Source organism: Motacilla alba, chromosome 3 (assembly GCF_015832195.1).
Source record: "Motacilla alba alba isolate MOTALB_02 chromosome 3, Motacilla_alba_V1.0_pri, whole genome shotgun sequence".
NCBI classification, from domain to species: domain Eukaryota; kingdom Metazoa; phylum Chordata; class Aves; order Passeriformes; family Motacillidae; genus Motacilla; species Motacilla alba.
The window spans coordinates 74,219,629-74,243,424 of NC_052018.1; the positions used below are offsets into that span (position 1 = coordinate 74,219,629).

A 23,796-nucleotide genomic window follows, 5' to 3' on the forward strand; every position below is an offset into this window, starting at 1 on the left:
TTGTCTTTCTTATATTTCTTGTTCCCAACCATCTGGACTCCCCTTCAGACTTCACTTGTGTTGATTCATGGCTTTTCACATGATGAGCTTTTTCCCAGATCTCATACAATAAAGTAAAATTCATTATGTACTGCAGAAGAGAAGGTGACAGGTGGGCTCCCTCACATGTGCAGCTTTCTCTTGCACCTTTGCTCTGTCAGCCCAAAGGCATGCTGTTGATCTCTCTGTTGGAAATACAAATGGTAAAACTATTGTGGCTGAAGAATCCTGACAGTCTCCTATCTGCCCAGCATGCACAGATGGATATTCGAAGCTGCTGCTGATTTTCACCCCACACTGCTTCACTCTCATAAAGAAACGCAGCATCATGTTTCATTGCATCTCTGAATCCTCCTCTGATTCTCTTTTACAAAGTGATGTTCAATGGCAAGTGAAGCAAAGAGGACTTCTGAGGTCAACATCATGATGGAAAACTCATCTGTGTAAATGTAATAACTTTTTTATTTGTAACAACCCAATACAGAAGTCAGGATCCTGCTACATGAGATGCTCTATAACCTCAGAACAGAAAGATGACCCTAGGCACTCTACAGCTTTTTTTTTTTTAAAAATAAATGTAGTTTCTCTTTTTACTTCTGTACCGGGTCTGGTTGGGATGGAGTTAATTTTCTTTGTAGCAGCCCATATGGTGCTGTGTTTCAGATTTTTATAATTAAAACAGTGTTGATAACATACCAGTGTTTTGGCTATTGCTGAGTAGTGTTTGCTGAACATCCAGGTTTTCTCTTTTTCTCCACTCTTCGCCCTCAGTGAGTAGGTTGCAGGTGCCCAAGAAGTTGGGAGGTGGCAAAACCAGGACAGCTGAGACAGAGTGATGAAAGGGGTATCCCATGCCATAAGCCATGCTCAGCAATAAAAGTTTTGGGCAAAGAAGCAGGAAAAAGGTGTTCTGACCTTGTTGAGGACCTCAGTATCACTGACATAGAATCGGCGCAGGAGAAAATTTAGCTAGCAACATATATTCACTGAAATGCAAGAAAATAAATTATAGTTGAGGTTGCTGTGGCATGAGACATCTGCTCTCTCATGGCCAAGAAAGACTCCACAAGCCCTGCTTCAGTCTAGCAGGCAGCAAATAGCACAGGTCTGTCTGTGCTGAGGTCTCAACCAGCAGCAGGGTGCAGGCAGACTCACCCTGCTTCACCACATGTTTCACAGCCAGACAAGCTCTTACCTCACCCGCAACAACAGTATTCATTTTTCAGTGAAACAATAACTTTTGTCAGTCCAACTCTGAGTGTGTGAGGTTAACAAGAGCGCATGTAGCTGCCTCAAAGGACGCTAGCTTTGGGGTTTGAAGGGGTAGTGGGTAGCCTAATGAGTCCCTCCCCAGTAATGTGCCTGAAACCCTCCAGACCTCTAAGTCAGGCAATGGGTAATAAGCCTGTTGATGTTTATCTACTGAATGCTCTGTGTTCCATGGTGTCACAGAGAATGGCATCCTGCTCTCCTCATGGGGAAGGCCAGGTTGGATGGGGCATTGAGCAACTTGGGCTAGCGGGAGGTGTCCCTGCCCTTGGCAGAGAGGTTGGAACTGGATGGTCTTTAAGGTTCCTTCCAACCTGATCATAGAACCAGAATCATTCTGGTTCTGTGATTCCACACATTTATACACAGTGAAGTGAGCACGCATTTATACACAGTGAAGTGAGTGAAATTTATCTTAATTCATTTAGACCAATGCCTAGTCCTAGAGTCAGTGCTTCATAATTGCACTTCACGATCTTCTGCTTATATGTAATACGACTTTCTCAAAAGTGGATAGGTGCTCTTTGTTAGTTAAAGTGGTTTGTTTTCTTTTCTTGGCATTTAATTATCTGGGAAATTGAAGCAGACATTTGTTATATCTAGGTTTGGTAAGCCAATTTCCTGTAAGCTGGCATTCCCTGAATGTTGAAGTTTAATTTCATTCCCTGAATGCCAGAAGTATGAAAGAAGTTCATTAATATAAGCTGATATGAACATACCACCAAAGAAAGCTTCATTGTTCAGACATTATCAACAGCTTAATTTATGATTACCTAGTGGAGACTGTGATGGCACAGTTTACCACACACTGGCTGCATGTTCAATAGCAGAAGCACTGCTAATAGCATTGTTGAGCAGTGCAGAAAAGACAAAGCTAACTGCAGTCTGTAAGGTGACTCATCCAAATTCTTACCATGGCTGCATCCAACTACATTTTTTTTTTCTTAATTTAATAATCTTTGCCCCAGGATTCGAACCAGCTACTGTAAATCTTGTTTAGTTTGGTATGTTGAGTTTTTGGTCTGTCTCTTTTGTTTTCTGGTTGGTTGGTTGTTGTTTGCTTGTTGTTTGTTGCTCATTTCTTATTTAGCATGTGACATAGTGCTGTTTAATAAGCAGACAAAGCAAAGAATTCCCAGGAAAGATAGTGGAAGCAAAAATAACCATCATTTTCTGGGATCATTACATTAGGTTTGTATGCAAACTCAGCAGCAAGTCCCCAGATTTCTGGGGCTGAAAAGAATGACTGACTGCAACAGACACAGCAAGGCTACTTTCTCCTTCATGGTACTTTGTGTAAGTCCTATTACATCACAACCATACTTCAGTAACTGCTTACCATGTTTATCTCCTGTTGCCTATAAACCCCTCACTCAAGGAAAGCTCTCACTAAGGATATTTCAACTTCAGAGTGTCTCTTATCTATAAGGGGATCCTCAGGAATAATCCCAGGGCAGTTTAGATCTTGCTGCCTCCCTTCCAACACCAGTTTAAACCTGAGATGGAAGGTTACTGCAGGTCTAATTGTAGAACATCACTAAATATATTCATATACATATTAATACTGGAATATAGAATTACATATTATTTTGCTATATGGAAAGTCATTGTTTACAGAAGCTCAAATTTTTGGCCATAGTCAGCCATTAACGATGCCTAAAGTCTCTTTCCAATAGGAGCCTTATTCCTCACACCCTGGACTAAAGCTTGCTTCAAATCCCTTCTATTTTTAGACAACAATTCCCTCACTACAGAATGTAAGATGGTCCAGGACTACTTTTAACCCACACACTACAGGGCAAAGGATTCACAGGAAAGAAAGTCCTGTGGCAATCATGTGCTTCTAACCTCACTTCCCTGCTTTCCAGGCTTCCTGAAAAACCTTCCTGGACACTTTTCTATACATTGGACAGCTATGACATAGGTACATCATAAGAAAGAGCCACAAATGTGAGAGAGGAGAGATAAACATATTTTTCCTACCCGAAAGATTTTTTAAAAGTGATGAGAATCCTGAACTATTTTGTGACTTGTGAAACTTTTGAATTATGCTAATTTATATTTTAACAATGGCAAAGCATTTCATTTCACATTTGAGCTTTTAGTTTTAAAACTAAATTGGCATTTTTAAAAAAGTCTTCCTGAACCATTGTCTCTTAAAAATGAGAAGAGGATATTCTGAAATTTTCAAAACAAGAAAATTAAAGTTAAATTAAAGCTATCAAAAGATTACATTAGTTCTCTGGGAAAAAAGTTTTCCATTCCAATAAATGGGCTTTTTTTCCACAGAAAAGTGTCCTTTCTCAACTCAACTGCACATTGCTCAAGACAGTATACCCAGGTGTGACTTTTTCCCTTTTTTCCTGTAGTTGTTTGGAAGGCAGAGGTTATTAATTCTGGAGTCTAAAACTCAACCTGAAAAGAAAAATCAAGGGTGCTACTACAATAACAGGATGTGAAATGGTCTTGTCTAGCTTACAGACAATTCACTTTGTATTTTTTTGCTTGCTACTTTCTGAGAGAAGGTGAGGGTTCATATATTAATGTTTTGTCAGAATGGTCCTCAGATCAAACACTTTTCTCGCATCTAACACACTCTCTGCCCCAAAAATGGAGTCTAATCTTCAGGGACAATTATACTGTAGGGTTTCACCACTATAGGTTTCAAGAAAAATGAAACCGAGAGAAAAAAATCTACAGATCCTTTGGTGTTTTTCCTCTATGCTACCAGCCAGTTAGACAGGTCTTTAGTTTGAGTCTTGTGTATGTTGAACTAGCTGGGTAGGGAGGAGCACATTTCATGAACTGTCTGTATGAGAATTGCTCTGTGCAATGTAATTCAAAATGCATTTCCTACTCATAAAAATAGGTGAGGTCCATCACTCACCACCACTGTAGACAGTGGGAAATGGTATTTCATTTAGAATCCATGTATACTTCTATGGAACATTATTGCCTTGAGAGGGAAGTGACGAGACAAGAAGGCGCCCTGCTCCTCAGGAGTTGGAGAGGAGCTCATCAGTGGAATAGCAGATTATCAGTGGGTTAAATCAGCACATGTCAGAGGAGGAAAAGAGCTTTGGAATTAATAGGCATTTTCCTACTCTCTACTGTTGGTTTTTCATTGGGCTTTAAGATCTTAACCAAGAGAGGTTAATACTGAGTTAATACTACATACTGAGTGTAGTACTAATGCGCAGTTAGTAATGCAGTACAAAGAAAGTAACCTTAAAGTAAGATGGAAGTGAAGACAGGTAACTATGATACAAGAGATATCTTGAAGCTGTAGGAGTTCCATTTCCATGAGAATGCTTATGACAAATTCAAACCCTGGCTTTTAGAACTCAACTAAAATCCAGCCCTGTGTTTAGGCTGTTCCGTGGATGATGCTGTGGGAAGAAAGCTTCTCCACAGTATTGCTGAACTGCTGAACTACAGGCAGATTGACACTTACAGGCCAAACCAAGTAGCTGGGATGAAGGCTGGCAGAAGGCATGTGTCCTGGAGCAAAGCTGGTGAGAGTGCCTGGCTTACTTGCTTATGAAAAAGGGGCCAAATGTACTTCTGTTTCTTCTCCACAATCTGCCCTGCAGGCTGCAAGAGGATTGATTCCTAAGGTGGCTGTCCTAACTAAGAAAACTGCCAGAGCACTTCCAAGAAAAACACTGACTTCCTAGATGCAGGAAAAAATAGCATTCCAAAAATACCCTTCCAAGCAAAAGGTGAAGCTAAAAATAAACAAATCCCAGGAGGCTGGGCATTCTCCACACAAGTCTGCCCAGCTCAGTTGGTGGTTACCTACACCTGATTTCTGCAACTATGAGCTAACCACATCGATATTTCCTCTGATAAGGACCAGAGGCCCACACCCCTGGCTTTCTGAATGGAACTAGCTTTGTTTGCAAGTCACAGCATATTCTAAATGTGAAAAATACTGAGGCCAAATAGTGGCTGTAGCATGTTTTTGCTAATGCCAGGAAAACCTGTGAAAAGACAAAAGTGGTTATTCCCAAATGTGTTCCATCTCCCTGAAGGATTCATGAAAATTTCATTGTAAATCCTCCAGGACAAAAAAAAACATTGAGAAGTAGCTATTTGTGTTGCTACAGTTTAAGCACAATATGCAGTCACACTTAACTTGGATTATTTTTGGGTTATTTTTGTTCCTACAGCTATGAACTATAAATGGTAGAGCCATGCTTCTGGTTAACTGAGGCAAGTGGAAGGTGGAGGAGAGAGGGTGTGAGAATCAGCCTGTGAAAAACAAAATGGGATGTGTCAGAACTCATCTGTGAAGGACTCTCAGTTATAACATACCTGACAGAGATTGTCATTTATGCGGTCCTGCCTCCTTGTTTCCAAACCAAATGTGTGCCCATTATGTCAAAAATCCATTTATTATTATACTATAAAATAACACCTGAAAAAACGTGTCTCGGTAAAACAATGGTCGGACACAGGTCGGCAAAAAGTGCTCCAAAATCTTCAGTAGGGTCACCCTTGTGCACAGCTCTAGGGACTGCCTTGCACATATTCCCCAGGTGTCACACATTGCGCAGGGCTAAATTACTCCAAAATGTTTCCTGCAAGTAGAGTCAAGAGTGCTTAATGAATGAAGAAAGGAGCAAGCATCATGATAACAAAATTATTCCTTATTTAGTTTACAGTTAAGACGGATTACTTATCCAAAGGATTCAATGATTCAGTAACAGGTTATTGAATAGTAAACAGTGGTTTAAGGCTAAAAGCTGTGAGCAAAATCTGTTTTCTGATTTACTACAGAAACAAAAACAATGTCAGCATTTTAACTGAAGAACAGGGACCTTTTGTTAGAGGAATTCTTGGAAATAAAAACAATGGTCCTTTATAGAACATTGGTATCATATCTAGTTTCTCAGCCAAACTGAAAACACTAGCAACATTCACTTTTTTGTGATGCTTAACTGAGGAAAAAAATCAACATAGATCTGTTTTGGTCAGCATAAGGTAGCACAAACTGAAATTCTTAGTGAAACATATGGAAAAGAATGATATCTTGATTTTACTTTAGAGTTTTCTTTTACAAAACAAATAAAATATATTAACTATTTCAGTAGTTGAAAGCAGAATTGCTATGAAGCAGTTAAGGGAAAACAACACAATTTTATCATCATGCCAGCTGATATTAAACTGATCACAGCTTCATAATTAAATTGATGAATTGAAGTATGTGTATGATCAATATCAGCAATGCTTTTTGCTCTTACTTTGAAAGATGCTCTGCAATTTGAATGGTGATTTGTTGAATGTCTGTGCCTCTGGGAACAGAAAAGAGGGAACAATTCCATAATGTTGCAATTTTAGCACTTAGGTGTGAGAAAAAGCTAAAGCAGCATGCTATGAGAGCGTTTTTGTTCCTACAGGAATTTGAAGGGTACAAGGAGATAATTTGGTATCTCAGTGAGTGGGCAGGTAATGAGCTGAGCTCTACAAGAGAAGAGTTTCAGTGATTTGGAAAAATTCACTTCACTGGAAGTGTTGAAGGCCAGGTTGGATGGGGCTTTGAGCAAGCTGGTCTAGTGGAAAGTGTCCCTACCCATGGCAGGAGGAGTTGGAACTGGATGATCTTCAAGATCCTTTCCAACACAAATTATTCTATGGTTTTCTGACAGGCAGTCTGTGGGGAAGGCAGTTGAAAGCAGCACCTGATAAATTATTAATCCTTCTAAGTATCAAGTGCCATCCAAATAACCTTACAGATGGAGAGATTCACTGACCAGAAATATTTTTGCACTACTGGAACAATAAAAGCAATAGTGAGAAAGGTTATTTCAAAGACAAAGCAACACAGAGGAAAGACTGCTGGAGGGAGAAGAAAGATTCAGAAGATCCAGATCTTTGATCCAGAATAATCACTAGGATGGAAAAAACATTACATTTTATTTTCAAATGCATGAGGCAGAGTTTTTAGATTATGATAATATAATTTTTGAATAACTTTGGTTGGAAGGAAAATCCAGAGCTGTGACTGTTCTCTCCACTCCGGCTCAGGTTTTGGTCTAATGTCCAGCTCGTGAAAAGCCTTGATACATGCTGGGAAATTCTGCTCCAAAGAATCCAAACAAACTGAAAACATTAATCACTACCACACATTTTTTGATTATTAACTCAGGAAATAAATACCCTATGTAGATTTATTTTAGTCAGCATAAGGCAGCACTGAACTGGATATTTGGGGTTCTTATAACATAGTTCTTAATTGTGGTCACTTCACACCAAATTCGCAGAGAAACTAGAGAAAGTGTGATCGATACCATGAAAGAAACACTTTGGTGAGAATTACTGTGGGTATTTGTTTTAATGTTGAATACACAAAAAAGGCGTGACTGCATCTCCTTCAGTCTTCATTTCATGCAGGTAACGTTATTCCAATCTAAGCAGCAGTTGCTGAGCCAAAGTATTTTCAGCCCTACAGATCCACCCGTTCATTTTCACAGGTTAGATCTTCCTAACAGTTCTCACCTACCAAGAAAAGGCCTTGAGCTACATAGGTACAGTGCAGCCATCTGCATGGAGGTGATTATCTAGGATGAGATTACCCTCCTCATCTTTGATTCAGAGTTGTCCAGAGGACTACTTGGTTTCCTGTCTGCTGTTGCAGTTTTCACAGTGCCATCCAGCTACTCCCTCCTCCTGAACTGCACAGTGTGAATCTCCCTTTGGCCATCACTGAATACCACTAGCTTATCTCTATTCCTGAAAGAAGTAGCAATGAATGAAGTGATGAGAAAACACTGTCTTTTATTAATCTGTCTCACAAAGCTGTCAAACATAACTCAATGAAATAGGAAAATAATGGCAAATGGAAAACCTCAGGATTTACATGGAACGGCATTAGAAATCTGGTCTCACAAAAAGACTTCAATACATAATATAATAGCTAATGGATGGTGAGATCCAAATTTTACATGACTTCATGCAGGGATCTCAGGGCATTTTGCAGGCAGAAAATCCATTTTACATCAGGATCCTTTCTCTTCCTCCGAAGAGACGTGTAAGAGTCCCAAAGCTGTTTTTCTCATTTTGCATGGAGGAATAGAGAGACAGTACAGATTCACAGAATATGACTAGGAAGAGACCCACAAGGACTCTCATGTCCAGTTCTTAAGTGAATAGCCCCTTCAAGGATCAAATCCACAGCCCTGGTTTCAATGGCATGGTTACACCATGCTGTAACCGAGACAATCTCAGTCCTTGCCCGATATTAGAGGGAGAGCCAAACACCTGGGAATAGAGCTCAGGAGCCCTCATCCTGAGTCCTTTAGTACCCACATTGCTAACACTGACAACTGGTGATCTCCCAGCTACTCTGGCCAGTGCAAAGTTACATGGAACTAAATGAGGAATATTCATAGTCATTTTGCCAGTGGTGACTCGTCACCTATCATTCTAGGTGGAAGCGAATTTTCAGTGCCGCATTCTTGCAAAACCCCGGTTAGATAACAAGGGTTATCTTCCAAATACTTTTCCCCTTCATCTGGAAATTTCCCAGCTATTCAAAATGCAGCAACAGTTCTAAATGTTAGTGTTGCTGTACCTGGGACTAAAGTGTGGTCCGTGTTACTTACACAGGACTTTCTTTTCTACTTTTACTACTGTGCCATCTGGGAAAAAAGTTTCCTTCAGTCCATCACTGTAGAGTCATTTCTCTATGTGATCTGGGAACACAATTTCTGGTGTGCCATCAGGATAATGTTTTTCTGCAGAAAAGAAGATGTAAAAAGTCTATCTAGTGTTCTTTCAGGTTGCCTTACACAAAGCTAGGTCAGGATTTTTTTTTGGATATTGTAGTGAGGATGTAAATTATATCTACAATACTGGTAAAAGAAATTAAAGAATCACATAATCAGATAATCAGAATTGGAAGAACTACATTTACATTCCATTATTATATTTGCTTTGTAGGAGGAAACGGAGAAGTGAAGTGATGGAATACACTGAAAGTGAAATACAAAGACAATGTGAAATGGCAAGAAAACACCCAATCTGCTGGAGTCAGAATTCAAACTACACTTTCATAATAGAAATAAATCTGCACATACAGTTCACATTATGAGGTCTTGCATACCTATCTGATTATTAGGGAATTGCAACACCTCCAGGCCATCTGGATAAGCAGTATGAGTTGTCTGTGCATCTGCATAATAATAAATCTGGAAGGAGAGTGAGATGATAGCAGCATATTCACAATATTTGCATAAGCAGATTCAACCATAACAATGTGCTTACAAGTAAGCCATCTTTAGAAAGTCATTTCAAGGTCATATTCTGCATCTGTCATCCATAAAACTAGCTATGTTCACGTTGCTGTTCCTTCCTCTCATTCACCCTCATGGTTGTGTCCAGATGATGATACTTTCACCTCTATAGTGTGCAGAACAGTGTGCACATGAAAGTCATCCTCCCACCTCTATGCTCTCACCCTTGAACTATTAATTTTTAAAAATCCCAGTGCTGCAAAGGCCTCACTAATTTCCACTTTAGTCCACATTGTTATTAGCTATTTTTATTTGCATAATGCTGACATGGAAGAAACCTCCATGCTACCTACTCTACAAATGATGTATGGAAATGTATAAAAACCAGTCCTTGCTTCAGATGGCTGCCCATGCCCCTTGCCTTTGTTCAGTCTCCTGCTTGACCACCTATATATTTGTTCCTTCTTTGACTGTTACCTTCATGCCTTTCCACTTCTGTCTCTGTATGTGAAGCAGTTTCACTGCTCGGGGCTGTTAAACCAACACCCTTCCTCATCAGTTACTCTCAGAATTGATAGATATAGATAAATTATAGAACCTTGCTGGAAAATCAGTTAATCAATTTATCTTTGAAGAAAATTAAAAGTTACCCACCACCCTCTGATCTGGCATGATCTTCTTTACATTTCCATTGGAAAGGCTGATCGTTGTCATCCTTTCATCAGCATCAATATCCTTTTTAGTACCATTGTAGAAAGTGAGGATTCGGTGTCCATCAGAAAGCTCCTCTTCTACCTTCAAACACACAGAGCATCCAATGTAGATGAAGTCAAAGGAAATGAGCAGCACTGCCCTGCTTTCCAATTAAATTGAATTTTGAAGGAAGTCATGCTACATTTTTGTATTTCAAAGGTTATCTCTGCAGAACAGGCATTATTTTGCCTCATTTGTCTGTAAAAGAGACCAAAAGAAATTTTCTTTTCACAAGATGAACTTACTTGTAGTACATATTCCAAGTTCTCACCCCACCACTTAGTTTTAATGTTAAGCACAATAAGATGCACACTCCTGTGGCAATAGGGAAGACAGGTTTCTTGACCAACTTTAGTGAAGTGTTGACAAGACTCATTTCATATGTGCTTGTACATCTTCCACACATCACTTGAGAGATGCCTGGTTCTGGACTGTGTTAATTAAAATTATTGAACTTGATGAATTAATGCAGATTGCTGACATGGTAGGTTAGGAATAATTTCTTTCCAAGGAACCCTATATGGACCTTCAATACTGCAGAATTAATTTTGGCTGCATGCACAGCCCTAAAAATTTGCTTCAGACTTCTTATCAACAGCAGGCAATAATGTCATTAATATGCTCTTCAAAAAGGACACTTTTTGTAGTCAGAGAAGACTCCATACCCAGCATAGCCTCTGGTTAATAATTTTGCTTGGTGTTATTATAGCAGTTGTTTCTGTTCAGGATATAACAAATACCATGGTATAACTCTTTTGATAACATTCAAAGAAGAAGGCAACCAGAAGATGCACTACAGCTTTGCCATACCGTTCCAATTGAATCAGAATTTTCACAAAAAAGGGAATATCTTCCAACCAAAAAAAAAAAAGCTATTTCCTCTTACCTTTCCATCATGATACTCTATTTTTTCCTGCACCTCCTCCCTGTGCTTTCTCCTTTATTGATGCAACTTTGACCTTCTAGATAATATTGATTTTGTGGGTTATATTATGAAAACCTCCAAGTCAGTGTTATATAAACACCTATGTTTTAAAAATATGTTCACTAACTTAAAACAATTTTGCAAAAAAATTATTTATTTTCCCACACAGAGGAAAGATTCCCTTCTTTCTGGTATTACCTTGTATTTCCAATGATTTTTTAAAATGATTTTTAACTAGAAATGTTGCACATTAATTCCAGTTTTCTTCCATTTGCAAAGCAGAAGTCCAAAAATGAGGTAATGAAAGTGCATTCTGGCAAAATTATGCTGTACAAAATTGAGAGAATAAACACAGGAACAGAGAGCAGAACTATCTCTGAGTGTTGGGTTACTGATTTACAAAGAAAGGTATTTGTATTAGCTAGAGTCACTCTTCCAAAACAAATTACATGGCTCTTAGCTGTTAGGTGGTGCTATGTAAGGGCTATTCTGGATGTTACAATTCCAGTTCACCATTACCATAAGTGCTCTTTGCAGTCTGGCAGTGTAAAAGAGCCTTAAGTCAAGTGACATCTGGCACACAGTGTCCAGGGCATTTACGAGCTGATGTTAATTACAGTTTAAAGATGTGGTAAATTTTGAATTATGGGATCTGAAGGAATAGGGAGAACTGCTCCCCACAGGGCAATGATATGCTTCACTAAATAACTGTAAACACCACGCTTAAAGTTGCCAGATCCATCTCTAAATCTGTGTTTGCTGCATAGCATCAGAAGTGGGAACAGAATACTTTCTTTTTCTTAGTGTGTTTTGTTTCTCCTCACAGATGGAAAGAAGACAGTTGCTGCTCATGTAAGAACTGGAATTTAAAGCAGGTCAAACCTTTGCTTCATCATCCAGAAAAGCAGGAGAACTGCCTGTAGATACTTTGTTGTCATATGCAGTTATGCCATTTCTCTTGTGTGTGGTCACAAAAGCCACTTTACTCTGAGCTCTTTGCAATTTTCCTGTCTTTTTAAGCATTTTCCTGTCTTTTTTTCCTGTCTTTTCCTGTCTTTTTTCCTGTCTTTTTCTTCTTTCCTTCTTCTTCTTCCTGAGACAAAATTAAAATATTTACTAACAACATAAATCTATTAATGTTCAACAGCTGTGCAGAACTATATTAACAAAGGACTCTAGCCTATTATTTGAAGCCATTGCAATATTGTTTTTAAGACTGCAATTACATAAGGAGTAAAGGCAAAAAAAATAAAGCCAGGAGAGTATCGTTGCCAAATAAATGGGAGTTAGCAAGCTGTTTATGAAAACTAATACCACAGACTCACTGTAACTCTATTTTATAGAGTTACATGGCAAAATACCTCTGTTTCTTCTTTGTTCTTGCAGGGTGCAAAGCTGCAAGTGTCTTTCCTGCAGTTATGTGAGAGGAAAGTGTCTTCTGAACTATATGAAATGGGCAAAGGTGTCCCTGTAAGAAAAATCAAAGAAAAAGGGATCATTGAAAGCACATGAAAATTGCTGAATAACATTTCCACACCTATCTCAGGCTTTTTAAAGATGCTAGCTTTCAGAGTCTTGCAATATATTGCTTCTTACACTGATAATGTTTGCTAACAGCTTGTCCATCCTCCCAAAGGTGCTTTGTCCTGGACCAAAATGAAATGCCGTTCACATCCATTCTCCCACTTCCTGAACCTCTGGGACAACAAAGTTAGTGAGTAAGTAGGTGGCAGCACAATCTGCTTTCCCTCTCTTGTAAAATATGAATTTGAAAATACTTCTAAGAATCATAGATGTGTTTTAGTGACTCACATTGTCTATGAGTCAAGAGTTGGGGACCAGTTTCTCCGAGTCATTTGCAGACCACTTTAAGCAGGCAGGAGGTTTCCACAGATCTTACCTTTTACACAGGAATGTGAGCTGGGCTCCTTAAAGCAACCATTCAGATGTGAGACAGCTCCAGGTGACTTCCTACCATTATATCTTCTTCCAGTAGGAGAGGGCTGATGTACAATCTGAAGGAGAATGGAGAGGCCCTGGCTTACAGTCATGCTTCACTTCAGTATGGGAGCTATCAGTATGGGAGTCATATGGCAAGAGCGTGCCATACACTTCTCCTTCCTGGGAGCTTAGCCATCTGTGTGTAGATATTGTACAGGTGTCTAAGCTTGATTCAGACTCTTGCAGAGAAATAAAGGAGGATGGAAGAGCTGGAAGAAGCCTCAGACAGGGCCAAGATCCCCCCTGTTCCCCCATCCCTTCTCTTGGGAACTGTGCTTCATTTGCTCCATGGTGGATTGCCCTGCAGTAATGTCTGTGCCTGGCCACACACCTCACTAATCCAAATCCCAGTCCTGACCCATGGGATGACCTCCTGTCATGCCTCCACATCTGTCTCATCACTATGGGCTTTGACAGTTGGGATTTTGGTCCGACCCTTCCTTCCACACCCAGCGTGCCCTCCTCCCTGGCTGGGGCTGTGGGATAGCCAGAGCCCTGCTGGACTCCATGAGCTGCCCCTGGTTCTCCAACCCCCTGGCCTCGCAGGGAGCCACTGGCCCATGCAGTGCCCCAATTCTTGGTGCATGTAATCAACCCTGAAGTTTTTCTGAGACAATGGCAGTAGGCTTCAAAGCATACACTCGCACTCTGCCTGCAAGTGTCTAAATAGCTCAATGTATGAACAGCCTCTTGGATAATTACTGACAAAAAATCTGCAGTGCCAGGGAAAGAAGGCCAGGCAGCAGCCATGTGGGGATCAGGATCGCAATACAGATTCTGAAGGATAGCATAAAAATAAAACAAAGGCAGTTTAAACAGACCTTGCGGCTGGCTTACTTTGCCCGGTTCAAAAGGTGTCAGTCTTCCCTGATGAAGGGTCCTTCTGCCAGCTGGTGTTGTGCTTCTGAAACAGTTAGATATTCCCTCTTCTTGATGTTCCTTGGCCATTAATCTCAAGGGATCATCTTTTTACACAGAGCTATTTATGCCCTAAAATACATTTGTTTAAGTTAATATAAACATCTTCAAATAGCATTAAAAAATTCTCCTACAATGAGTGCATCATTAAGTGGTTCAAACTTTAGGAAAATGTTTAATTGTGTGTGTGGGTGTATCCACAAAGACACACTCAAGCACACATACGCATTTTATACATAATTCTGCATTTGGAGTCTTGTTTTGATTCCCATATTTCTCTGTGCTTGGGCAAAAATGCAAGTCAAGTCTAATCCAAGGGGCAGAGTGTGAGGCCAGCAGCTGCTGAAAGGCTCATCCCTCAGTCCCACCACCCTGCCAGCTCTCTCTAGGTCATCACAACTGAGCTGAGTCCAGTAAAATATATTGCACAACAGTTCATTTTTATTAGCTGCATGTCCAACCTTTCTATGTTCTTTCATACATCTCCATCAATCAAGGCTGACACAAGACTTGTAGGACCCTAAGGGATATGTGAACCACAGAAGGGAAATGAGATGCAAAATTTTTCAACCAAACTACAGCAGTTATTCAGACTGGAAGGATAAAGGAGACGCAAAAGCACTTCCCTAATTTTTCATGCAGACCTTAGAGCAGAGCACAAAGAAAACATAAAATATTCCTGCATGACCACCATGAGACACTTGGGATTTACAAGATTTACACAATGACTCTCAGGTGTTTGCAGCTCCCAAGTACCATGATGGTAAGAAACAAAGAAACAATCCAAAAAAAGTTGGAAATGGCACCAATAACTCTGATTTTGAAATGTCACGCACACTGAAGAGTGGATGCTTGAGAAGATGCTTATAAGCTATTGAAAGAATATGTTTGCCATCAGCTTAATTTACTCAAGTCCCTGAGCTATTGATCAAGGGACATGGGACTAGCAAGGCATGGACAGGAAGACTGTACTGCTCCTTCTCTGATAACAATGGTCAATGTTTGATAGCTGTAAAATTTTCTCCGTGTAATCAGTGAAACGTAGGGTATGTGCTGCTGCTGTAGTTGGTAATGCCTTATTTATATCTATAAATGGCATTACAATTTAATGTATGCTTACATGGAAGAAGCCAAGAAAGCAATCCTATTGCAACACCAGAAAACTGTAGGATTTTAAAAGGCAAAATTTTTCCTCCAAGCATAAAACAGTTTTCAGCAAGAGAAAGGCAACTGATTACCTCTTTCAGACAAGGTTGCTAGAAAGTACATAAACCAATAGAATTTATTGTTAAAAATAAATAAAATAATTATAAATTATGAGTAGAATCAGGCAGAGATGAACTCTTTTCTTGTTGCCTGGTTAGTTTTGAGCCAGCTGGCTCACCATCTTCAGATAGTGCCAATAGGGCCACAGCAGCTCAAATATTCATCAGCTTCGGTGAGACACAGACATGTGGCAGCATTCGTTTTCCTTGTGGTTTATTATAGAAAGAATGTTGCAATTCAAGCTTTTAAAAACCTTACATAAGACTTGTAAATAGAAGATACATTATGGCTAGATGTAGTCAGAGAAAGTAGCACTGTTTCCATGAACATGATGAGATGTATCAGCCAATTCAGCTGAAGGAGCATCCATGCAGAACAGTTCTTGTTACACAAGGCATTGTAATAGTCAGATTTCATTTTTATGCATTGCATACACTAGCATACCTATTTTTAAAGCAATAATGTCAAAGGAACCCAGACAGGCTTACATGAATCATATGCAGTCTCTGTTTTCATTCAGAGGAATGTCAGTCTAAGAGACCATTTGAAAATTCAGAGCCATCACTGTATCCCAGGCAACCACTACAACTTTGCTCCGCACTTTTAAAGAAACTCAAAGACTATGCATTTGGACTAATCACACATGACTGGGTTCTTGATAAAGATTTTTTCAATTCCATCACTTTCATAAACAAAGCCATCAAATTATCTCAGTTTTTTCAGATTGGTAAGATATGGATGACCAGTAAATACAGACCCTTGATGCAAAGGGGCTACAGGGTTAGAGGAAGAAGCAGTGTCCCAACATGCACACGGTAGATAGGTTTTTTTCCCAGTCTTCACAGAAAACATAAAAAAAAAAAATCACCTGATCAGCTGGGGACAACAAAAGAGGTGTAGTTTAGTAATGAAACTCAACTTCGTAAACGAACATATAGGCAGTTTATTCTGCATCTTCTTCAGGGAACTAGTGAAACACTGCTTGAATTGCCATCAGTGACACTGATCCTGCTCTTGGCAAAAGCAGGTACTCTTGAAATTCCTCTAGTCCTACAGATCTATGCTATCAGGAAGGCAGTGGAGAACAGGAGGAGGTATTGCTACTGAGTGTCCAGCTAAATCACAGGCATTCTAAAAATATGGTCCCCTGGATCTTCATGCTCAACAATAATCAGTTACATTTTCTAATAAGCTTTTGCCTCCCAGCTGTTAATACCTACAGTTCTTCATCAAATTGTCCCAGAAATCTCTCACTTGCCAATTCCCTAAAATAAGGATCTCTTATTACCTTCAAATATCACAGTTTCTGTCATGTAGGGTTCACATTCCCTCTAACAAATCAAAAATTTGAGAAAAAGCAACAAGTACTCATGGATGAAGCAGTGAAGTTCAAATGCTATGAAAGTCTTTTCACATATTCACAGACCTTCCCTACTTGAGGGTTAGTAATTTGTCAGAAGAATGTTCATAGGCAAAGAAATAACATGCTCAAAGGTCATCAAAACCCCTTGGAAAATTAGACAGCAAAATCCATCTAATATTGGAAGTAAGCATATTTGATCTTGGCTGAAACATTAAGAAATGCTATCAGTATACCTTCTAGTGGAATTCCCCTCCCCTCCTCCCACTTCCAACCCTGCAAATAAATTCTGTATCCCAGGCAAATAAATTCATCTTTTTTTCACAGAAATAATGAGGATCTATCCAGAGATGCATGTTGGGCAGGAAACAGGCAACTTGTCCTAGCGAGTGAGCTGCATTCAGAAGTCAAGTTGTTTTCAGAGTATCCATGTTAGTAAGGGTTAGTAATTAATAAATAATAACTATTTTGGCCCATCTGTTCATTCTTTCATAGTCTGAAAGAATCACTAATGATGTGCAGTTAAAATGGACATTTTTCTTGCCTCACTAAAGCACAACTTGAATTGGACATTTCCTCACCTGCTAGGTCATGTTACAGCACAAATAGAGGTCATACTTCAGAGTTTTATAGGTAACCAGAATACATATTTTTCAGAGATGTGGACCATCTCTTGGTTATGTTTTTTTCTTTTACTTCATAAAATCATGTCTACAAAAAAAATTTTGTATCTTTAACAAAGATACAAATTGATCATTATTCAGACTTGCTCACCCATGTGCATATCCTCAAATTCTATTAGATTTGACAAAAAAAAAGTCATGGCAATTTGTTCTTGGTTACAGCTGATTAAACTCAGCAGTCCAAGCTAACTTTAACCTACATATATTATAGAAGACATGCATGTCTTCTTCCAACCCTAAAACTGTAAAAAATTTTAGGTTGCAAAAGACACTTAGATTATCAGTACCAACCATTGACACAGAACTATCGAGTCCACCACTAAACCATGTCCCAAAGTGCCTGATCCACACATTTTTTGAACAGTGCCAAGGATGGTGATTCCACCACTTCTCTGTTCAGCCCATTCCAATGCCTGACAACCCTTCTGGTGCTCAAGGTTATCCCATTCACTTAGATGTGTTCCTATGCTCAGTTTCTCAATTTTGGATAGAAGCAGTATGATAGTTTTTTAAATCTATATCCAAAATTCAGAATTTCCATATTCACAGGATCTGTGAGGGAAAGCATCCACCTGCTAGCAAAAGAGCTCAAATGCAAAGAAAATGGAAGTGAGTCACTGTGTGCAGATCTATTGCTATCACATGGATTTTGAGCTTCTGTTTAATGTTCCATTTACCTGAGACTTCAATTCTAGAGTCAAACAATTGGCAGCCACCTCTTTTCACTGTAAAGTCTTTCTGTGCCATCAGATCAGATAAAGAGCATGTGTCTCAGTCAAACATTTTAGAGTTCACTCAGGACATCTGGGCACTATGCCCACCAGTCTAGCTCATGCTTGTGCTGAATTCCAGTTGGACTGGATCCAGTCCTGGTTGGATGGTGAAAACCCAGATAGCAGTGAGCCCAAAAGTCTGCTGTCCTCAACTTCCCCCTTCTCAAAACTGTTGCTGAAGTCACAATTTTTATTGCCTGTGGCTGTGTGCCATAGGAGGAAATTATCAATATCTCTTTTCATATCTGGAACCGTATAGAATTTGCTGAATTTACTGTCTAACGACTTTCAAACACAGTCACTATAGTGGAGCAATTGCCTCCCTTCTCATCTGATATTTTTTACATTTTATTTCAGTCTCTATACAGGCAGAGAGCACAGTGTGTTGGCTAATCTAGGTTTTCCTTTAGCCAAAGGAATAGTTTCCAGTAGAGAAGATGAATTTCAGAGAGACTGTACACTTGAACAAAGCATAGATTTCAACCAAATCTGATCAAAAGTAAGGAAGGGGACTTGTAATATCCAAGGTGCCCATAATATGAAGCAAGAAATACAAAGCCAAGAGAAAGAAAAGCATAGATATTTAGATATCTAAATTCTAAACATTGAGATGCGTTAGAAATGTGGTAAGCTGGCTGTGGAGGAGCAGTCATGGACACACCAGCCAGAAATAAGCACCTCACTTGACATACTGAGCTACCTTGTCACAACTTGTAAAAATCAGAGTGGTTTTCCCACTGAGTTGAACTGGGAGAAGGACACTGTTACATGTGGGCAAGTAAAGCCTTGAATGGCAAAATACTAGATTTATGGTTTGCCAAGGCAAGGGCATTCCCTGTAAAAACAGCCTGTGGAATAGCAGCCGCAACAAGTTTGGAAAACTCTTTGAAAGCAACACACAATTCAGCTAGGTCTAGAAAAGAGAGGGGAAAATGTTTTTTCTCCAACTACTGCAAAACCAGAAGAAAATCTCCAATTCATAAATTCATATTTATGCACAAGCAAGAAAATATGATCATGTTTATACACACTTTCATTTGGGGAAATTTTGATTCCAAAGAACTTTCTCTTAAGTATGTATTTGAAACTCTGGAAAAGTGACTACTGGTAATAGGAATGCATACTTTATTATTCCCATCTCTAAGTAGGTGTTTTTGCAAAGATGTCTTCCACGTGAGAGATGATATGGCTCTTGTGATTATCTCTCCATGAACTTTCTTCTGGTGTAGATGAAGATGCTGTCCCTCACAGAATAGCTTCTGAAACATACTGGAGAATTAGTTATGAATATGTAATTTTAAGTCAAGTCACACCTAGTGGTATCAAACAGTCTTAAAGTTGTCTAACTCAAATTTAAAGCAATTTTCTTTTCATAAAAATTATGATATTTAAGCACAATAAATGAAATTCCACATGCTGTTCTGCTAGGGTCTGAAAGTCCCCACTATCAGACAAAAACTTTGTAGGTACCATCCTAGCATCTTCATATAAAGTATCCTAAAATTACTTTCACACAACAAAAATATTCAGAGTCTTGAGTAGTAGTTTTATATCAGCAAAGCAGTAGAAATAAAACAGAAATCTGGCCAACAGCAGAAGTTACTTAGCTTTTTCTTATCATTGTTTTTATTGGATTTTTTTTGTATTTTGATTTTGTCCCTCTGACTAATCTTCTTTTTTTTTCTGACCTTCACAATCTATAAAACAATGAGTCATAAGAGCAGGTAGGTTTGGGAAAAGTAAAAATAGAGTAAAATTTAACTTCAAGCTACATTTCCAATGAAATATAAGTGCTAGATGAAAAATTTCATTAACGAGTACATTACAATCAAATAAAAAAAAAGACACAAAATCTCTTCACTACAATAAAGCAAAGGACAGGTTTGTTGGTGCTTCTAACAATTTTTGGAAGATACCTTACTAGAAATTAGATTTGAAAATTAGAGAAATGCCTGAGAGAAAATGACTCCATTTCATTTTCTTCTAGGTTCGGCCATTCTGCAGAAGTGTAGGGTTCATCTCCTCAGACTATACCACCTAGGAGATAATTATTTTTTCCAGTTTCCTTGACACATAGGATGAAACGGATCCCTCAAAGCATGTATTTTTCTCCCTTGAATACACACAAGGAAATGAAATGATCCACTCAACCCAAATTTCAGGGTTGTTTGAATTCTAATCTGAACCATTTAATTTCCCCAAGACTTGCTCTCTCCTGAGTAAAAAGTGAGTAACCTTAATTTCCTTTAACTCCCTTACAAGAAGTTACTCAGTTATATACTAATGGAGCAAGTAAAACCCTACAAGTACATTAAACAAGTGGAATATTTAATAAAAAATTACAAGATAATCTGCAAACCTATGAATAAATAATTTTGATTTCCAGAACTTAGTAAAGACATTTACATTAGCCAGCTTTATTTTCCACCCTGTTTATCCTTCCTGTTTCATGCCAGTGTAGCTCCTGTTCAAGAATCCCACTTGTGCCTCTGTAAGTCAGGCCACTGATGGTGTTACCTTCCACAAAGTTTACAGCATATAAAAAGAACTAAGATTTAATAGAAGGTCCAACCATATTTTTTTCCAGGTTGAAGAGGTGTTTTATCAAAAGCTAAAAAGCACTATATATATATATGAAGAAAATAATTTTTTTCAGGAGGCTTTTCAAATGCTTTAATTTAGGTTTTAATTAAGTAAATTATTTACCTAGACTTCCTTCCTAGTAAGGAATCACCTGGCAAAGCGGCACACCTCCTGGATAAAAAGGCTAGGTGGAAGAGGGCCACACAAAGAGTGTATTTTAACACGGCTCACTGTAGAGCTGACTTTCCTACCTTCAGGCTAAGCAAGAGTGGAGGTACAGTATTCACACATGACAGGTCCAAAGAAAAACTACTGAATTTTTCAAACAATATTAAGCATCTTCCAGTACCAGGGTCTCTGATTTTCTGTCCATGAAAGTTATAGCTTTGGGGTTTTTTTCTGCTTTCCATCTCTGATGTTCTAAAACTCCGAGCTCATCTCGAAGCTCCATATTCTGTCTGGTCAGCAACTCAACCTGGTCTCTCAGTTTGCTGCAGGCAGCACACCAGTAGGACTCAGTTCTCTCAAACACCTCCTGCAGTCCAGCAATCTGCTGTTTTAATATCTATCAGTGAAAAAATGGAAGTGTGCCGTGTCATTGCCTGCTCTGAACTTGGCATGCCCACCTTACATATCCAGAAGCAAGCATGGAGCTTTTTGTTCTGCTTAAAGGTCTACAGTATTAAGGTATGCAATAAAAACAATCACATTTGAAATTATTTCACCAAAGAAACTCCCCCTGCCAAACAAAAAAAAAAAAAAAAAAGAAAAAGAAAAAAACACTACTTTGCAAACTCCTACATTTAAAACAAACCAATTGTTACAAAATGAGCAGAGACAAGTCCATGTTGAAGAAAACAATGAAATTCAAACTAATCATGCAAATAGTCAGCATTAAATGTCAATGTCTTTAAGAAAAGACTAGAATGCAAGGTAGATTTTAATGACAAGAATGTCAGGTAATCAGATCTTCATGTGATTAAAGGGGCACAGGAATAGTTAGATTCTTCGCACAAACAGCAGGGGATTACAAAGACATAATTTTCAACTGAATTGAAAAATGAAAGTAATGAAATTTGGAGATGACATTTCCATATGCTTCCATCTCCTGTATTTTTGCTTTCTCCCGTCTTCCTTCACCCATGCTGGTGCAAACACTGAGTCCTTTTCCTTCAGGGCACTAATGCTGGACAGTGCAAAGAGAATACTGGTGGAGTTGAGCTAGAAATGTACAGTTTGCTCTGTAGTCAACCAATTGCCAAATGCAACCCTCTCCTACTTTGCCTTCACTTGCGTATCTGCCCATTTGTTTCCTGATCACATTCCTTTCTTAGCTGTGAGCTGCCACCTCTAAATTTGGCACATCCAGCCATTTCCTAGAAGCAGCAGACTTCTGAAGTTGGGAATTAGAGAGATAAATAACCCCAAAATATTTTGGTTTTGTTTTGTGGAAAATTAAATTTTTGAACTTGTGCACATTATGTATTTCAAGTGGGAACAAAAAATTAAAACAATTCTATCAAATTCCATCTCTAGAGCTAGGCATAGTCAAGAAACACAACTATTCCCTGGCAAAAATTCTATTTTCTTTTTTCTAAACCCAGGTGAAAAGAAAACTGATATTTTAAAATATTGTGCAGAGAGTACATTCAAAATATTTAAAATCAAAATACTAAAACGGCCTCACTGAAACATTTTCTGTTGAAAATGCAACTTGCAGACAAATATGCAACATAAGGAGAAAAAACATTCACTGTATGTATGGTCCAAAATATCTATCTCAAAAATGTACAAATGAAAAATAAAGTATAGAAATGTTGAACGAAGTACTATGTTGCCAGTTTTTAATTGTACTGAAACTTTTTTGATCATGAAAGTAATTTCAAGTGTCAGTTTGCTGTCAAATATATCAGGTTTAGACATCCTTTTGCAGGAGAACATTGTTCCAGACATTTCTGAGCTTTACCATTGCTTATTCTTTTATTTTGTAAAAATATGTGTTTCAGCTGCCCCATCTCTGTTATTAGCTTCACATGGCTTACCATTTTTTCCTCTGTTTATCAGTGATTGTTTTAGAAAATTGCCCCTCAAGTCATATTATGTCTAGCTGTTTTTAATAGGGATAATGGCCACAGATAATCAGAGATGATTTTATCACGAAGAAGTCTGAAATAAAATCTTTAAGGATTTTCTAAATCCCCTAAAGGAATTAAAAAAAAAAAACAAACCCAACAAAACATAATAAATGACTTCAGGATGGGACTAGGCAGGTTAGATTGTTAGACACAGGGCTAGATATCATAAAAATACCTCAAAGCCAAAGATCAGGACAGTTTACAGAAAAAAAAAATTCAGCACAGGAGTAAGAATGATGGCCATTAACTGTGTTGCACGTGGCACAATGAGTCATAATATTTACAAGCAGGAAAGTTCACTATTCAGGAGTTGGAAATTTTTCAAGAGTCAGCTCAGCTGAGCAAATCAGTACAAGGAAGTATGATGAACATAGGAATATTTTAACATCCTTTAAAAATGGTAGGCACAACCTAATTTTTTTTCTTATACAAAAGAAAGGAATGCACAGTTAAAACACAAGCCAAAGCAATATATTATTAAAATTAAAATCTTCACTGTATATCTAACCATCCTAAAGAAGTGGCATCAATAATTTGCCATGTGTAGAAAATGGAAAGATATAGGCAGAACCGCAGGATAATTGTATGGAAGAATATTAATTTATAAGAACTGCATATTTATACTACAGAAGACAGCTAACTTACTTGCATTTCTTCTGATTTCACATGTTCTCCAGTGACTCTAGCTGTTCTTTTGAACTTGCTCTAGGCAATTTTTTCTTTCTGCAGTAAGTGAGCTTGATCTCTATTGTATTCCAAGAGTGAGTCAACTCCTGGCTCCTGACAGTCTCAAGCTGGTCTATTCATGTTCTGTTCACAAAATAAACAAAGAGTATGAAATTGGCATATGAGAC

At 38.5% G+C, this 23,796-nt stretch overlaps 1 protein-coding gene across 1 annotated transcript; it reads right to left on the reverse strand.

The window, feature by feature from the left end:
* Window positions 1–8,898: 8,898 nt before the first annotated feature.
* Window positions 8,899–23,702, reverse strand: LOC119699634 (centromere protein J-like). The gene is made up of 6 exons (XM_038133425.1): window positions 23,588–23,702; window positions 13,124–13,238; window positions 12,585–12,691; window positions 10,200–10,340; window positions 9,416–9,500; window positions 8,899–9,047 (listed from the first exon to the last, which is right to left on the reverse strand). The coding sequence occupies exons 1-6, from the start codon at window positions 23,591–23,593 to the stop codon at window positions 8,989–8,991; spliced, it is 513 nt and encodes a 170-aa protein (XP_037989353.1). The 5' UTR covers window positions 23,594–23,702; the 3' UTR covers window positions 8,899–8,988.
* Between the last annotated feature and the right edge of the window lie 94 nt (window positions 23,703–23,796).